The sequence below is a fragment of the Tursiops truncatus genome, chromosome 7, assembly GCF_011762595.2.
Source record: "Tursiops truncatus isolate mTurTru1 chromosome 7, mTurTru1.mat.Y, whole genome shotgun sequence".
NCBI lineage: Eukaryota > Metazoa > Chordata > Mammalia > Artiodactyla > Delphinidae > Tursiops > Tursiops truncatus.
Genome location: NC_047040.1, coordinates 8,329,092 through 8,344,668, shown reverse-complemented (window position 1 = coordinate 8,344,668; position 15,577 = coordinate 8,329,092). Strand labels below are relative to the sequence as shown.

The window sequence follows — 15,577 nt, the reverse complement described above, 5'->3', positions numbered from 1 at the left end:
TCCATTACCACAGGGTCCCGTTACAGCCACAACTCCCATGTCCTCCTTAAAATCGGGCAACCACTAACCTGTTCTCCATTTCCATAGTTTTAGCGTTTCAAGAACGTCGTATAAGTGGAATGATATAGTATGTAACCACTGAGGACTGGCTTTTTTCACACAGCGTATTTCACTGGAGATTCATCCAGGCCCCTGTGTGTCAATAGTTCATGGTGTGGGGCTTCCCTGGTGGCGCAGTGGTTAAGAATCCGCCTGCCAGTGCAGGGGACATGGGTTCGAGCCCTGGTCCGGGAAGATCCCACATGCCGTGGGGCAACTAAGCCCGTGCGCCACAACTACTGAGCCTGCGCGTCTGGAGCCTGTGCTCCGCAGCAAGAGAGGCCGCGATAGTGAGCCCGAGCACCTAAAGCCCGTGTTCCTCAACAAGAGGATCCACCGCAACGAGAAGCCCGCACACCGCAGGGAAGAGTAGCCCCCGCTCGCCACAACTAAAGAAAGCCTGAGTGCAGCAACAAAGACCCAACGCAGCTAAAAATAAATAAATAAAATAAATAAATTAAAAAAAAAAAGTTCGTGGTGTGGCTGGACCACAGTTTGTTTAACATTCTCCTGTGGAAGGACATCTGTCGTTCCCAGTTTTTGGTTATTACAAATAAAGCTGCTATGAACATTCATGTACAGATTTTTGTGTGACAATAAGTTTCCACTTCTCTGGGATAAATGCCTAAGAGCATAATTGTTGGGTCACATGCAGCTCCATGTCTAGCTTTTTGAGAAGCTGCCGTGCTGTTTGCCGGAGCGGCCGCTCCAGTTCTGTGTTCCCACCAGCAGCGTATGTGTGATGTGCTTTCTCTGCATCCTCACCAGCATTTGATGTTATCACTGTTTTTAACTTAGCCATTCTGATAGGTGTGGAGTGACTCACTGTGGTTTTAATTTGCATTTTCCTAATGGGTAGTGATGTTGAACATTTTAATGTGTCATCCGCGTGTCCTCGTTAGTGAAATGTCTCTTCATATTTTTGCCCATTTTCTAACTGGATTGTTTGGGGGTTTTACTGTTGAGTTTTGAGTATTCTTTCTATATTTTACATATTTAGATACTAGTCCTTTGTCAGGTATGTGGTTTCCGAATGTTTTCTGCCAGTCTATAGCTTTTCTTTTTGTCCTCTTAACAGGGTATTTCACACAGCAAAGTTTTAAAATTTTCAATAAAAATCCAATTTATCAAATTTTCCTTTTTATGGACTATACTCCTGGTATCAAGTGTAAGAACGCTTTGCCTTGCCATGGGTCCTGAAGATTTTCTCCTATTCTAACAATTTGATAGCTTTACATTTAAGTCCATGGTCCATTCTGAGTTAATTTTTATATAAGGTGTGAGAATTAAAGTAAGGTTCTTTTTTTTTTCCCATGCATGTCCAGTTGCTCCAGCACCACTTGTTTTTGTTTGTTTGTTTGTTTTAATAACAATGGTTGGCATTTATTAGTCATTTACAGTGTATCTGGCACTTTTCTAATGTACAGTTTTCAGAAGTGTCCTGTGAGTTAGATTCTATTATTACCATGATTTTACAGATAAGGAAACTGAAAGGTAGATGGAATAAACCGTACAAAGCCCAATGGCAGATGACCATCAGAGCCCATGTTTCTAGCCTATGTGCTCTACTATCTCCCGTATAGAATATTTTCCCTTCTCTAGTATTAAGATATTTTATGATAATTTTAGATTTTAAAAGTTTCCCCAGTGATAATTTACTTTTTCACACCAAGAGATCTGTTCCAGTTTGCAGCAATCTAGTCAATAATTCCAAATTTTCATTATTGAATCTTGGAGCAGCACCACTTGTTGAAAAGACTGTCCTTCCTCTGTTGAAATACTTTTTGCACCTTTGTCAAAAATCAGTTGGGCGTATTTGTGTAGGTCTGTTTGAGGTTCTCTGTTTTGTCCAGTTGATCTATATCTCTCTCCCTCTGCCAATACCACATAGTCTTGATTCTGGTAGCTATATAATGTCAACTGGGAAAAAAGTGCACAACCTAGAAGTTGAGAGTTATGTTTTATTCAGGGGCTTTACTGAGGACTGTAGCCTGGGAGACAGCCTCTCAGACAGCTCTGAGGGACTGTTCCAAAGAGGTAAGGGAGGCACTGGATATAATAGGAGCTTTTGCTGGGGAGGAGAATGTAGTTGAACATCAAAAGATTACTACTAATCACAAAAAAACACAAAAAAACGGACATCTCAAGTTAATGATTTTAGTGCTTTTCAGTGTATGGGAAGATGCAAGAGCCTGGGCTCATTGAAATTACCGTTTTGATATTCATCTTAACTATCTAGGGCCAGTACCTTGTTTTTTTCCATCCTGAGTTCCCCTCAGGGTGCACCTGCAGGGGTGGCTGCAGTGGCTGATGACTTTATGGCCACAGCATCCTTTGTTTGCTGAAATGGCAGACGACAGTCTTTGCCTACAATAAGAAGTCTTGAAATCAGGTGGACTGATTCCTCCCACTTTATTCTTCTTTTTCAAAATTGTCTTAGCTATTCTAGTTCCTTTGCCCCTTCCATACAAATTTTAGAGTAGTCCTGTACCCATCTACAGACAAATCTTGCTGGGATTTTTATAGAAATTACATTAAACTTGTAAATCAACTTGGGGAGAATTGACATTTTAACTATGTTGAGTTTCTAATTCATGAACAAGTTAATGTCTTCCCATTTATTTAGGCCTCCTTTGATTTCTTTCTTTAGCGTTTTGTAGTTCTCAGCATACAAGTCCTATTCATGTTTTGTTAGATTTACACCTAAGTATTTCTTATTTTATTTTTTTGTGTGTGTATAAGCAATTGTAAATTATATTGTATTTTTAATCAGAGTCTTAATTTAAGACTAGTATGTAGAAATTGATTTCTGTATGTTTATCTTATATCCTGTGACCTTGCTGAACCCACTTATTAGTTCTTTGAGTTTGGGGAGGTCAATTCCTTAGGATTTTCTACATAGACAATCATGTCATCTGCAAATAAAGACAATTCTATTTCTTCCTCTCTGATCTGTACGCTTCCTATTTCCTTTTTTGCCTTCTTGCTCTGTCTAGAACTTATAACACTAAGAATGGTGAGAGTAGAAATCCTTCCCTTGTTCCCAGTCTTAGGGGGAAGGCATCCAGTCTTTCACCATTAAGTATAATGCTAAATACAGGTTTTCTATAGATGTTCTTTATCAAGTACCCCCCATTCCTATTCTTCTGAGTTTTGGGTCATGAATGGATATTGAATTTTGCCATGCTTTTTCTTCATCCATTAATATAATCATGTGATTTTTTTTTCTTCATAAGCCTGTTAATCTTGTGGATTACAATGATTAAATTTTAAATACTGAACCAGACTTGCATCACTAGAACAAACCCCACTTGGTCATTGTATATAATTTTTTTTAGCATATTGATCTATTGGTCTATTCTATTTGCCTATATTTTGTTAAGGATTTTTTTTCATTTTCCTTTAACTCGGTTGTTAAGGACTTTTGCATCTTTATTTATGATGGATATTTGTCTGTACTCTTTTTATAAAAGTACTGTCATTGTCTGGTTTCGGTACCAGGGTAATACCAGCTTCATAAAATGAATTAGGAATTATTTCTTCCTCTTCCGTTTTTGGAGAACATTGTGTAGAATTGGTGTTAACTTTTTAAAAAGTTTGGTAGAATTCTCCAGTGAAACCATGTGGGCCTGGAGAAGTCTTTGGGGGAATTTTTAAATTAGGAATTCAATTTTCTTAATAATTATAGGATTATTCAAGTCATCTGAGAGGCTTTGTGTTTTTTATCTAAGTTGTCAACTTTATGTACGGTTGCTCATAGTAATCCCTATTATCCTTTTTTTTTTTTCATTTTTTAAAAATCTTTTATTTATATAAGTGTGAACTCTACCTCTGTGGATTTCTACCTGATAATCCATTAATATCCACATTTATTTTCATGCTCACATTGTCCCCATTTGGCCAGTGGAAGTCCCACCAAGTTACCTCTCGTGCATTATATAATTTAATTGTACATTATTTGTTACAAAAAAATTGAACTAATATATCTTTTCAAACAGTGAAAAAGAACAAAAAGTGACAAGGGCCTAAGAGAAGACAGTGGCAAGTAGAAAAGAAATTTAGAAGTATATAGGTGGCGAAAGTGTGATGATTAACTTGGTATGGGCCTATTATCCTTTTGATGTCTGCAGGTCTGTAGTGATAGCTCCTGTTTCATTCCTGATATCAGTCATTTGTGTCTTCTTTTTCTTTGTCAGTCTTGCTACAGGTTTGACAATTTCATTAATCTTTTCAAAGAATCAGCTTTTAGTTTTACCAGTTTTCTCTGTTGTTTTCCTTTTCATCGATATCTGCTCTTCTCTTTCTTACTGCCTTCCTTTTGTTGGCTTTATGTTTACTTTTCTATGTTCTTGAGACTTCCTGTTTTTTTAATTTGTTTCAAGAATGTTTGTGATTGCTCACTGAAGCCATTTTATGATGGTCGCTTTAAAACTTTTTCAGACAATTCTAGCATCTCTGTATCTTGATGTTGGCATCTCTTGATTGTCTCTTAATTCAGTTTGAGAGCACGCTGGTGCCTGGTATGATGAATGATTTTTTATTTAAACCCAGATATTTTGGATACTATGTTATGAAACTTCTGTCTTACTTTAAACCTTCTCTTTTACCCCTGCTGTGGCAGAGGAGCAGGGGCTTCTCCTCATTACTGTTAGGTGTGGGTAGATGTCCAGGTTCTGCAGTTGGCCTCTGTTGACACCCCGGGAAGCGGGGGAGGAGACTCCTTGTTACTGCAGGACAGGGGTGAGAGTTCTCCGTCCCTGCTAGGCCGCCACTAACACCTCCCTGACTGGAAGAGGTGGTAGGAATGCCTTGTTCCTGGCCCCCACGTGGCCTCCCCGACACCGCAGGAACATGGTGAAACGTGGCAGTGGTGAACGTCTTGAGTCTCCACCAGGCCTCCTCTGACACCGTCCCTGGTTGCGGGGCAGGGACATCTCATTACTGCAGAGCGGGGGTGGAAGTCCAGGCTCTCCACCTGGTCTCTACTCTCCCCTCCGGGTAGGGGGGCTTCATTACCACCCAGCAAGGACAAAACTCCCCCTCCCTACTTGTCCCTCTCTGATATCACCCTGGTGGGGGTTACTGGGGTGCCTCGTCACAGCCTGGTAAGGGCAGAAGTCTCAGCGCCCTGACGCCCTTGCTGGTGTGGTTGTGGGTGGGATGACAGTGTTTGCTCTGGTGTTTGGTTAGTGTCTAAAAGTTCCATCGTGCTGGGCTTCCTGTTTCCTGGTTCTTTGGCTAGGCGGAGTAGGCTTTGGGGGACTTTTTTTGTCTTCACCATGCTCGTTTCCGGATTGCTGGCTTCTTCAGCGCCAAGTCGGGAATCTCTAAGGCAAAAAGTAAACCCAGGGGACTCACCACCTTTTATTCCTTGTGTTTCAGGATACCCAGCCAGTCTGCCCCCTCCTCTCCACCTCTCAGGGTCTCATATTTATTTTGTACGTAATGTCCAGTGTTTTGGGTTGTACTTAGTGGGAGGAACAGGGAAAAATATGTCCACTCCATCTTCCCAGAAGCAAAACAGTTTTTCTCTTTTTGCTGAGTCTTCTTATTGACCGTAAACTGCGGAAGAAGAGCAAGCCTACAATATACAGTTTTGTATCCTCTGTTAGGCCTGCGCACGTGGAGGTGCTTAGTAGTTATTTGTAGACTGGCTGATTTGGCTGTTCACATGGCACCTTGACCTCACAGAGAAAAACATTCTGAGAACTGTAACTAGGAGAGACCCTTCAACAGCACCTTGGGTGAACCTCTTCCCACCTGTGGCCGTGGAAGTGTTCATTAGGTGCCCAGCTTCCTAAAGAGGTGGGTTGGCATTTTCCCTTTCATCTTCACGGAGGTTGTGAGCAGAGGGCAGACGGCCCCGGAGAACCTTTGAAATGCAAACCCATGAGCCGCTGCTGTTGGGCTAAGGTCTTCCCATTTCATGAGGTGCCTCCTTGGGGAGCCGCCCTCTGGGAACTTGCAGCAAGGGAGGGGTCCAGAGCACTCACCCCGTGTCTCCTTTGAAACAGGAGGACCATGACACTATGGAAGCCGATCTGGACAAAGATGAACTGATCCAGCCCCAGCTTGGAGAGCTCTCAGGCGAGAAGCTGCTGACCACGGAGTACTTGGGAGTAAGTACCGTGTGAAGGGGGCGGGGGCCCCGAAATAGAAAGGAGAGATGGACCATTGATGGACTTAGCATTTGCAGTAACACATGAGGGTTTGGTTTGGTCTGTTATGATACTACGTTTATTAGAAGATATGTGTCAGCCAGCTTGCTTCCAGCGGCCCTGAAGTGCACAGCGGCCCTAGTTACTATCCTAAACAGGCCCGCTGCTGGACAGAAGGTGGTTAGAGTATAACTAAAAGGCACACTCCAGGGCCTTCGTAACATCCGAGGGTAAGCCCGTCCTTAGTAGTAATCGTCTGCCCGTCCAGCGTCTTGGTTTTCTCATGCCTCATCCGTGAGAAGGGAAGACTGTTGCAGCTTTGTCAGTCGTCAGCACACAGGTGATGGCCGAAGCCATCCGAGCAGGTGAGGTCGCCCGGTGAGGGAGGCGGAGGGTGGAGAGGGAGGGAGGGCGGGGCCAAGGGCAGGGGCCGAGCCAGATGTCAGGTGCAGGAGAAGGAAGACGGGCCCCTGAGAAGGACAGAAAGTGAACAGTCAGAGAGGCTTGAGGAGGGGTGCTTCCGGGTGGACTGAGTGGTCAGTCAAAGCACCAAGAGGCCTGTGGAGTCACACGTCTGTGAGGGACCATAATCTGAACTCCCCGCCGACTCCGATGCTCCCGGAACGCCTTGCTACCACCCACCAGCTAGATAGGGAAGGGTGTGAGTCAGGGGAGCTGCCCACTGGCTGGGAGAGGACCGCGGCGTCGAGGGCCCAGGTGTCTCGTGGAGCCTTGATCAGAGAACACACGGGTGAGCAGGTGGGATGCCGCAGGGTAAGGGGTCTGAAGGGAGCAGCAACGGCACAGGATGAGGCCAGTTCAGACTGAAGCCCCGTGACAGATGGCTGGCACGTAGGAGTGAAGGCCGGTGGTATTAAAAGGAGCTCCTGGAATTCTGAAGCTGGTGGTTGACTGGGTCGGTTACATGGACCCTGAAATCTCCTCAGATTGGGCAGGTCAGTGTTGGAGCTGGGATGCTGAACAGTTGAAGCGAGGACAGTGACTTGGGAAGGAAAAAGGTGGTGGGTGCAGGTGGCGTGAGCCTTTCCAGGGGCAGGTGGAAGCAGAAAGCGCCTGTCCATTCCCATTACTGCCCCGTCCAGGCCCTCATCACCTCACCCTGGGCACTGGTCTCCCTGGTCACCTGGACCTGGTCTTCCTCATTGTTCAAGGAGTTTCCAGGGGCCCCAGGCTGGAGTCAGTATATGCTGGCAGAACTTGAGGTTGGAGGACAGCCAAGGGCCCAGGCATGGGGACATTGTCAGCGAGGGTTTTGGAGTTTACTCTGCGTGAGCTGGGAAGCTGTTGGAGGGCGCAGAGCAGGGCAGTGCTCGGTCTGACTTACGTTTTACTATATTAACTTCTATTTTCACTCTGGCTGCTTTGTGGAGAATAGACCACATGGGGCAAGAGTTAAAGAAAGGGGGTGATTTAGGAGGCTGGGTGACCACCGGCCCCCAGTCATGGACAAGTGCCTATAGCCCGCCACTGTCCCTAGAAACAGCTCAGGGATCAAAGGAACCTAACTGACTGCGGAGGCTCCATTACGTTAAGTCAAGTGGGGAGGTAGGTGCTTGAGAAGGGACGGAAGTGAGGCCATCCGGGTTCCAAACTGCTGATGGAAGTCTTGAGCCCTGACTAGGCCTTTGCTTCCCTTTGGAAGAACACTGGCTTTGTCAGGGAAGGCCTGAGCTCCATTTGACAGGACGTGCATTTTTTTTTTCAATTTATTTATTTTTTATTTTATTTATTTTTGTCTGTGTTGGGTCTTCGTTGCTGCGCGAGGGCTTTCTCTAGTTGTGGCGAGCGGGGGCGACTCTTCGTTGTGGTGCGCGGGCTTCTCACCACGGTGGCTTCTCTTGTTGCGGAGCATGGGCTCTAGGCATGCAGGCTTCAGTAGTCGTGGCACATGGGCTCAGTAGTTGTGGCTCATGGGCTCTAGAGCGTAGGCTCAGTAGTTGTGGCGCACGGGCTTAGTTGCTCCGCGGCGTGTGGGATCTTCCTGGACCAGGGCTCGAACCCGTGTCCCCTGCACTGGCAGGTGGATTCTTAACCACTGCGCCACCAGCGAAGCCCTGGACGTGCATTTTTAAAAGCAAGATTCTCATGCTTCATGGGCAGGTGGTGAGGAAAACAGAAGGCAAGTTGGTGGGGCTTCTCTGGAGGATGGTGGCGAAGCTGTCGAGAACTCAGCCCTGAGATGCTGGGACTTCCCCACAGACACCACTGCACAAGCACGCGAGGGTCAGCAAGGATGTTCAGACAGAAACCCCAGTACAGCCCCTCCGCTAAATAGCTTTTAGCACCTCTGCACAGTGGAATGCCACGGGTGAGATCTTATGTTGATGTGGTGAAGATTTTTAACAGCAACAACGAAAACAAGACACCGAACATGCTGGAACTACCAGTTTAATCTTGCAGTTTGGTGAGGCACAAAGTGACAGAGCTTTCAAATCAACCAATAATCCAGCTTAATGGCATCCAGAAATGGTGTCATTTTACCATAGCCTGCAGTTCTAACTCTCCTTAATGCATAGGTACTGTTCTTTTACCAGAAGGAAACAGTTAGAAAAGTTCTACACATGCTTGTTTATCTCATTGGTGTCAGTTACTTGTCGGTGGCAATGTGAGTGGTAAGAATGAAGTACAGAAAGAATTCGTTATAGGGACGTGAAGACCAAGGCTATTAGCTTCCTAGGGCCGCAGTAACAAATGACCATAAACTGGATGGCTTAAAACCACAGACATGTATTCTCCCACCATTCTGGAGGCCAGCAGTCCACAATCAAGTTATCAGCACAACCACACTCCCTCTGAAGGCTCTAGGGGAGAAGCTTTCTTGGTCTTGCACCTTCTGGCAGCTCCAGACCCTCCTTGGCTTGTGGCTGTGGAACTCCAGACTCTGCCTCCTTTCCTCTTCTCTCTGTGTTCTCTTGTCTCTTGTGACGCTCTTCACTGGATTTAGGATAATCTAGGATGATCTCTTCATGTTAGGATCCCTAATGTAACTACATCTGCAAAGATGTGTCCAAATCAGGCCACGTTCACAGGTTCCCGGGGTTAGTACATGGACAGATCTGTTGGGGGCCACCATTCGACCCACTAGGCCAGGTCACCATAGGATCTCACGTGGAAACACTTTAAAGTTTTAGTAGAAAACTTACTGTTGAGCAGTAATCGCTGAGGTTATAGGAACACTGCCCGTTTTGCTGTCTTTGTTCGTTAGACTCCTCAGCCGCCCTCAGCCACCCAGTCTTGATTTGAAATGGACAGCCGGCTGGCGCTGTGAGCTCACCTCACCTGCCCACCTTTGGCTCTGGTGGTTCACGCGGGGTTGTGCACTCATACCTGCTAACTGCTTGTGTCAAACGAGGGAACCTGCCAGAGACAGAAGGCGTTGCATTTCACTAGGGAATGTGCACCCCAAAAATCACAATTCACGCCTCCCATTCTGGTGTACTAGGTAGACTAGATTTTTCAAGATCAGTGGAAAGCTGTTGACTTTTAGAAACTTGTATTCAAAAATTTTTCATTGAACCTGTGCCATTTGCCTAACACACAACAGAATGCTGGCAAAGTTTCTCAAGCTGTTATCTTCCAGAAGTTTACAGAAGATGACACAGAGCAGATAAAAGTGTGCTGTTGATGAGGGATGGGGGGTCGGGGGTTGACGGGTATCGTCCTGTGATGTCAGAGCTGGCCGTCGAAGGTACGTTAAAATAGAGTCTAGGGGCTTCCCTGGTGGCGCAGTGGTTGGGAGTCCGCCTGCCGATGCAGGGGACACGGGTTTGTGCCCCGGTCTGGGAAGATGCCGCGGAGCGGCTGGGCCCGTGAGCCATGGCCGCTGAGCCTGCGCGTCCAGAGCCTGTGCTCCACAACGGGAGAGGCCGCAACAGTGAGAGGCCCACGTACCACAAAAAAAATAAAAATAAAAAAAAAGAGTGTAGGTCCCAGCCCAGACCTCCTTACCATAATCCCAGGAGTGGTAATTGTACACACCAGTGATTTTAAAACTATAATACTAGTTAGGGCGTGAGCGGGGAGGTGCAGTGAGGGCAGCCTGCCAGGGTGTCGAGGGGATGGAAGGGAGCCCTTCCCAGGATGCCTGGACCCATGGCTCCCCGCTTGCTGGGCATTGATGGCCACCCTGCGCCCTGCAAGGCCACACTCGCCGCCTGTCCTCACCCCCCCAAGTTCAAGCAGATAGCGCCTGTGCACTGCAGAGCCCGGGCCATGAAGAAGCTGGCAACCACAGGGAACTCAGGGAAAGCTCGGGCAGAACAAGCCCCTTTTCCTGGGCTTGCCTGAGCGTGGTGGTGGCCACATCACATGTATCCGTTCATTCATAATTCTGGTGAAAACAGCACCCTTCTGTGTTTCTTCTTCAGGCCATGATCAGCAGCAGATCAAGATTGATGACTTGCCAACTTCTCCTTGCTTGGTTATTTCTAAATCTTTCAGAATCATCCACATTATGCCAAATAATCGCTTAGTTCTTCCTAAAAAGAGTGCCCTGCTTTAAATATCTTCAGTACCCTGGGTAAAGGAGTGTAGATATTCATCATAGGATCTCAGTTGTCTTGTTTTTATTTTGAAGTTTAAACTTATCGTTCAGTTACCTTTAACCACAGTCACAGGCGTGCCTTAAATTAGCTGGGCTCACGTCCTGGGCCAAGTCCTGTGCTGATTGCCTCACACATCTGATTCCATTTATTTAATCTCCTCCCAACAAAGGATGGGGTAAATTCTGCTCGTGTTGCGTGTCATAGATGAGGCAGCTGAGGCTGAGAGCGTTGAGGAGCATTCTCAGGTGTTATCTGAGCCTGTTTGCTCTTTACCACTAAGCTCTGCTGCCTTCCGGGAGAACCGCTGATTTTCCAGTGAATTCTGTTCCGTATTTGAAAGTTTAGAGTCTCCAACTGTGTGAAATATTCAGAATTACTCTATGGTCCAATTTTTGAGCATAGACTCAGTTTGGAGAGGGAATGCCTGGTGTCAATGCTAATCTCTCCCTTCCCACACTTCCTTTTCTGCCAAGTTGGTTTGGAGATCTCCTAAAGGGCTGGTTAAAGCAGGGGTCCTGGCCCAGCCTCCGGACAGTCTGAGTGTGAGGACCTGGCCCCAGGAATCTGCATCTTTATTACATCCCTCAGTGGTTCTAAAGCCAGCATCTGGGCCATGGAAACATTGCCACGTGGGCAGACCTCAAGGTTAACGGGGCCTCAGCAGGGGAAGTGAGTGCATCTGGCCAGGGGGCAGGGCCAGCCCGCCGGAGACAGTGAAGAAGCTTGGGCGCCTGCAGCTGGCCCTGTTTTACTCGCAGTGAAAACCAAAACCGGAGAAGGAAGGGCCTCAGTTTCCAATTTTTCCTTTTTTTTTTTTTCAAATTTGTCTCCACTTTGGGGTTTTTTTCTAATCACTTTTCAACCAATTATTCCTGCTCTGCCTGACTCTGATGATTGAAAAGTCACTTGGAACTAACTAAAAAGTCCATATTCCTATGTGTGAAAACACAACCGAACAAGCAGGGGGAGGAATCCCCAACCCCCAAAGATTCCAAATCCTTTTCTTTTTCAGTTTGTTTCTGGGATTCTTTTTTCTGATTGCAAAAGAAATACATGCTTATTACTGAACAGTCAAAAGTAAGCACAGCATAAACAACCACCATAATAATTCTGTCCGCCCAGAGATAACCACTGTTCCCTCTATTTTCCTTTCATTTATCTCTGTATCTCATCTTTCCTTTGTCAGTTGGTTTTGAGCTCATCTGCAAGTAGCAGGGAATCCAGCCTTATCAGACCCCAGGCTTGTCTCTTGCCTTCTTTCACCCAGCCCGTCAGAAGGGAAGATCCAGGTTTTGTGGGCCCTCCAGTTTACAGGGTTTTGCAGGCCTTCTTTAAAACAACGGAATACAAAGTTTAGGTATAAAAGTGAATACTTAGAATGAGACTAAGAAAAATAAATCACAGTCAAATTCAAATTTTAAGAACTGACAGATTGATAACCAATAAGGACCTACTGCATAACACAGGGAACTATACTCAATATCTTGTAATAACCTATAATGGAAAAGAATCTAAAAGAGAATAGACATATGTATAACTGAATCACTTTGCTGTACACCTGAAACTAACACAACATGGTAAATCAACTATAGTTCAATTTTTTTTTTTTTAAAGTAGGTAAAGGGAAAAAAAGAAAGAACCGACAGGTATCACAAACAGAAAAATAATGTTTTATTAACTAGCTGCTTGCCACGTGCTTCATGGTTTTCTTTCTGTATATTTTTTGTTTTATACTCTTTGATTGCCTCTACATATGTTGCAACGAGTTTGTAATATTTTCTACAGAGAAAGAAAAGAAAATTAGTCCTTCCTGTAATGTATTTGATCAGCTTTGTTTCTTTCTTTCTTTTTTTTTTTTTTTTTTGGCGGGACGCGGGCCTCTCACTGTTGTGGCCCCTCCCATTGCGGTGCACAGGCTCCGGACACGCAGCCTCAGCGGCCATGGCTCACAGGCCCAGCCGCTCCGTGGCATGTGGGATCTTCCCACACCGGGGCATGAACCCACGTCCCCTGCATCGGCAGGCAGACTCTCAACCACTGCGCCACCAGGGAAGCCCCAGCTTTGTTTCTTATTACTGATAGATTTGAAAATTTTCTTTTGGCTTCACATTTAGTTTTATGGTAATGCTGTGTAAATTTTTAGGATTGTTGTTAAATTTGAGAAAACCATCCTCAAACTTCTTTCATAAAGAAACTGGAAGATTTGGGGGCATTTCAAGTTTTCCTGTGCACTGACTCTTCATAAATTCTCTGAGGGTGTGTGGAGTTCTAGAAGCCACTTCCACACCAGGACAGCTGGCGATGTTCGGCTATGCACAGAAGTGACTGGGAATCACATTTCCCACTAAACTCAAATGAAAGGTCATCCGGATTCACCGTCCTTTTGGCTAAGTTCTAAATTGCCTTTGGCCATTCCAACACCATGAGGGGGAGTATGGCAAGGGAAGTGAGAGTAGAAAGAAACAGCAGTTTTAAGTGACTGCAACCGAAACATGCTACTTCTGCAAATTTTACAAAAACCATATGAGCACAGTGCCAGGGCTCTTTCCGGGGCTGTGAAGCTTTGGTTTCATTAGCTCCATGGGCGCTCTGCCTGGTGCCTTGGCCCTTCATTCACATGCTTGTTGCCTCTTGGTCATAAGACGATGGATGCAGCTCCTGGCACAAAACATGATAAAGTCAGGAGGAAGTCAAGCGTGCAGGCCAGCCAAATCCACCCCCTCTACAGTGCTTTTCCCAAAGCTACTTCTGGTGTCCCCCACTTACTTCTTTTTTTTTTTTTTTATTGGAGTATAATTGCTTTACAATGGTGTGTTCGTTTCTGCTTTATAACAAAGTGACTCAGCTATACATATACGTATATCACCATATCTCCTCCCTCTTGCGTCTCCCTCCCAACCTCCCCCCCCCACTTACTTCTTACTGGTCAGAACTGGGCCACATGGCCCCTAGCTGCAAGGGAGTCTGGAAAGGTGTTTTTAAGTAGACGCATTTCTGGGCCCACAAAATCAGAGGGCTGTTGGTCAAGAAAGAGGGAATGAGTATTAGGTGGCCAGCTAGCAGTGTCTCCTTCAGCTTCCAGGTTGTTTTCCATGTGTATAGATGGACATATTGTGTGCCTATATTTTCTTACAAAAATTCATACTGCTCTATAGCATGTCATAATTGCTTTAAGTGATTCACCAATACTCAAAAACTAGTAAATGGGAAGTTTTTTACCTAAATTGACATGTTGACCATCTTTTACTACAGAATAAATTACGTTCAGCTAAATCACATGCTGCATTTTTTCCTAATTGTGGTTAAACATGCTGTATTTTTTAGTATCAGAACCTTTTTTCAAACGGCATCTCCATCCGTAACACAGATGGAAGCTGAGTTCCTTTGGTGAGTAGGGTGGTTGTCAGGAACCCTTTCTCTTCTCTCCCAACAACCCCTGAAGCATTTCTGTGGAAATAGCGCATTGTTGGTAGACAGACTTTAAGACCTTTCCAGCCCAAAAAGGCTCCTTTGCAAACTGAGGTGCCCAGAGAGCGCCCTGGAGCCCTTGTGGGCCCCTCCGTGGCTCCCCACATGCACAGTGGCTTGCGAGGTGAACAGGAAACAAGCCCTCTGGAAAGAGCTGCTCTGAGACACCGAGCGCCTAACGCAGTCGTTCTGGGCCCTCACACCAACCCTGTTCACCAGAGACCTTTCCTCAGGCCTTCTGACGACACACCGTATGGTTCTGCCCACAGGCCTGACCCAGTTTCCTCATCCACTGGAGAGGACAAATACCACCCGCCTTAGATTGTTTCTTAGGCCTGTGAAGTTTCAGGGAGATGGTGTGGCTGACGGGGTTTTCCAAAGGCTGAAACACTCTCAAATATGTGCTGTGTTCTCTCTCCTCTAGGAAGGAGTTGGGAGGGGTGAGCTGGGAGGGACAATGGAACAGGGAGGAGGCAGGGGGCATGGGGGGCTGGCAGCCCACACACTCGCTGTCTCCCTCTCCAGTGCCTAAGACTGAGCCTTCCTATCCTAGCCCTCTGTGGAAGGACCCGGGTGTCTGACTGGCATAATGGAGGGGGAAAGAGAAGCCCCGGGTGGTCCTAAGGTACTGTTGAATATTGGCCTGAAGGAACCTGCTCTGGTGATGGGGGCGGACATGTGAATTTGACCCTAGGTACTAGACGGGGACAGCGGGACAGAAGGGAAGTCGGAGGAGAAGCAGACAGCAGTGTTGAGTGACGGCAGTTAAAATAGGCTTCTTTTGCAAATTTCACAAGAGATATTAAGAGAGATGAAGCTGCACATTAGTTCTTATTTGGGAAGCTTAATTACGTTCCTTTTCCTCCAAGAGGGTAGGGGCCTCCCCACCCCTCTCGCCTGCCTTTCTCCCCTTCACACCCCCTTCCCTCTCCCCCCACCCGCTGACCAACCCCTCCAGCTGGTAGCTGTCCCCCACAGCACAGGTGAGGCCTAGTGATGCTCTCCCAGAGGCAGTGGGCCTTTTTTTTCTTCTTCCTACCTCAAATACTAGATAAACCCAAATAACTTTTAAGTAAAATCAGGAAATCAAAGATGTAATTCCAATTAAAAATTTTTCTTTAACTTTTTATTTGGAAATAATTCCAGATTCACGGGAAGTTGAAAAAGTAGTACAGAGAGGTCCCGTGCACCCTTCACCTGGCGTCCTCAGTGGTGGCTGTAGCATGTATTGAACCAGGAGGTTGATGTTGGTACAGTCCACAGACTTCATCCACATTTCATCAATTT

At 46.0% G+C, this 15,577-nt stretch overlaps 1 protein-coding gene across 12 annotated transcripts in view; it reads left to right on the top strand.

Annotated features, from left to right (window-relative positions):
• Nucleotides 1-15,577, top strand: part of ARMC9 (armadillo repeat containing 9) — a 139,057-nt gene that overhangs the window by 103,322 nt on the left and 20,158 nt on the right. For all 12 annotated transcript variants that reach the window (XR_012332944.1, XR_012332942.1, XR_012332943.1 and 9 more), the window contains one exon: nucleotides 6,114-6,218. Coding sequence is in view for 9 of the 12 variants with exons in the window: in XM_033859555.2 (XP_033715446.1) it covers nucleotides 6,114-6,218 (105 nt within the window). In the remaining 3 variants the exon portion in view is untranslated. The remainder of the gene's footprint in view (nucleotides 1-6,113; nucleotides 6,219-15,577) is intronic.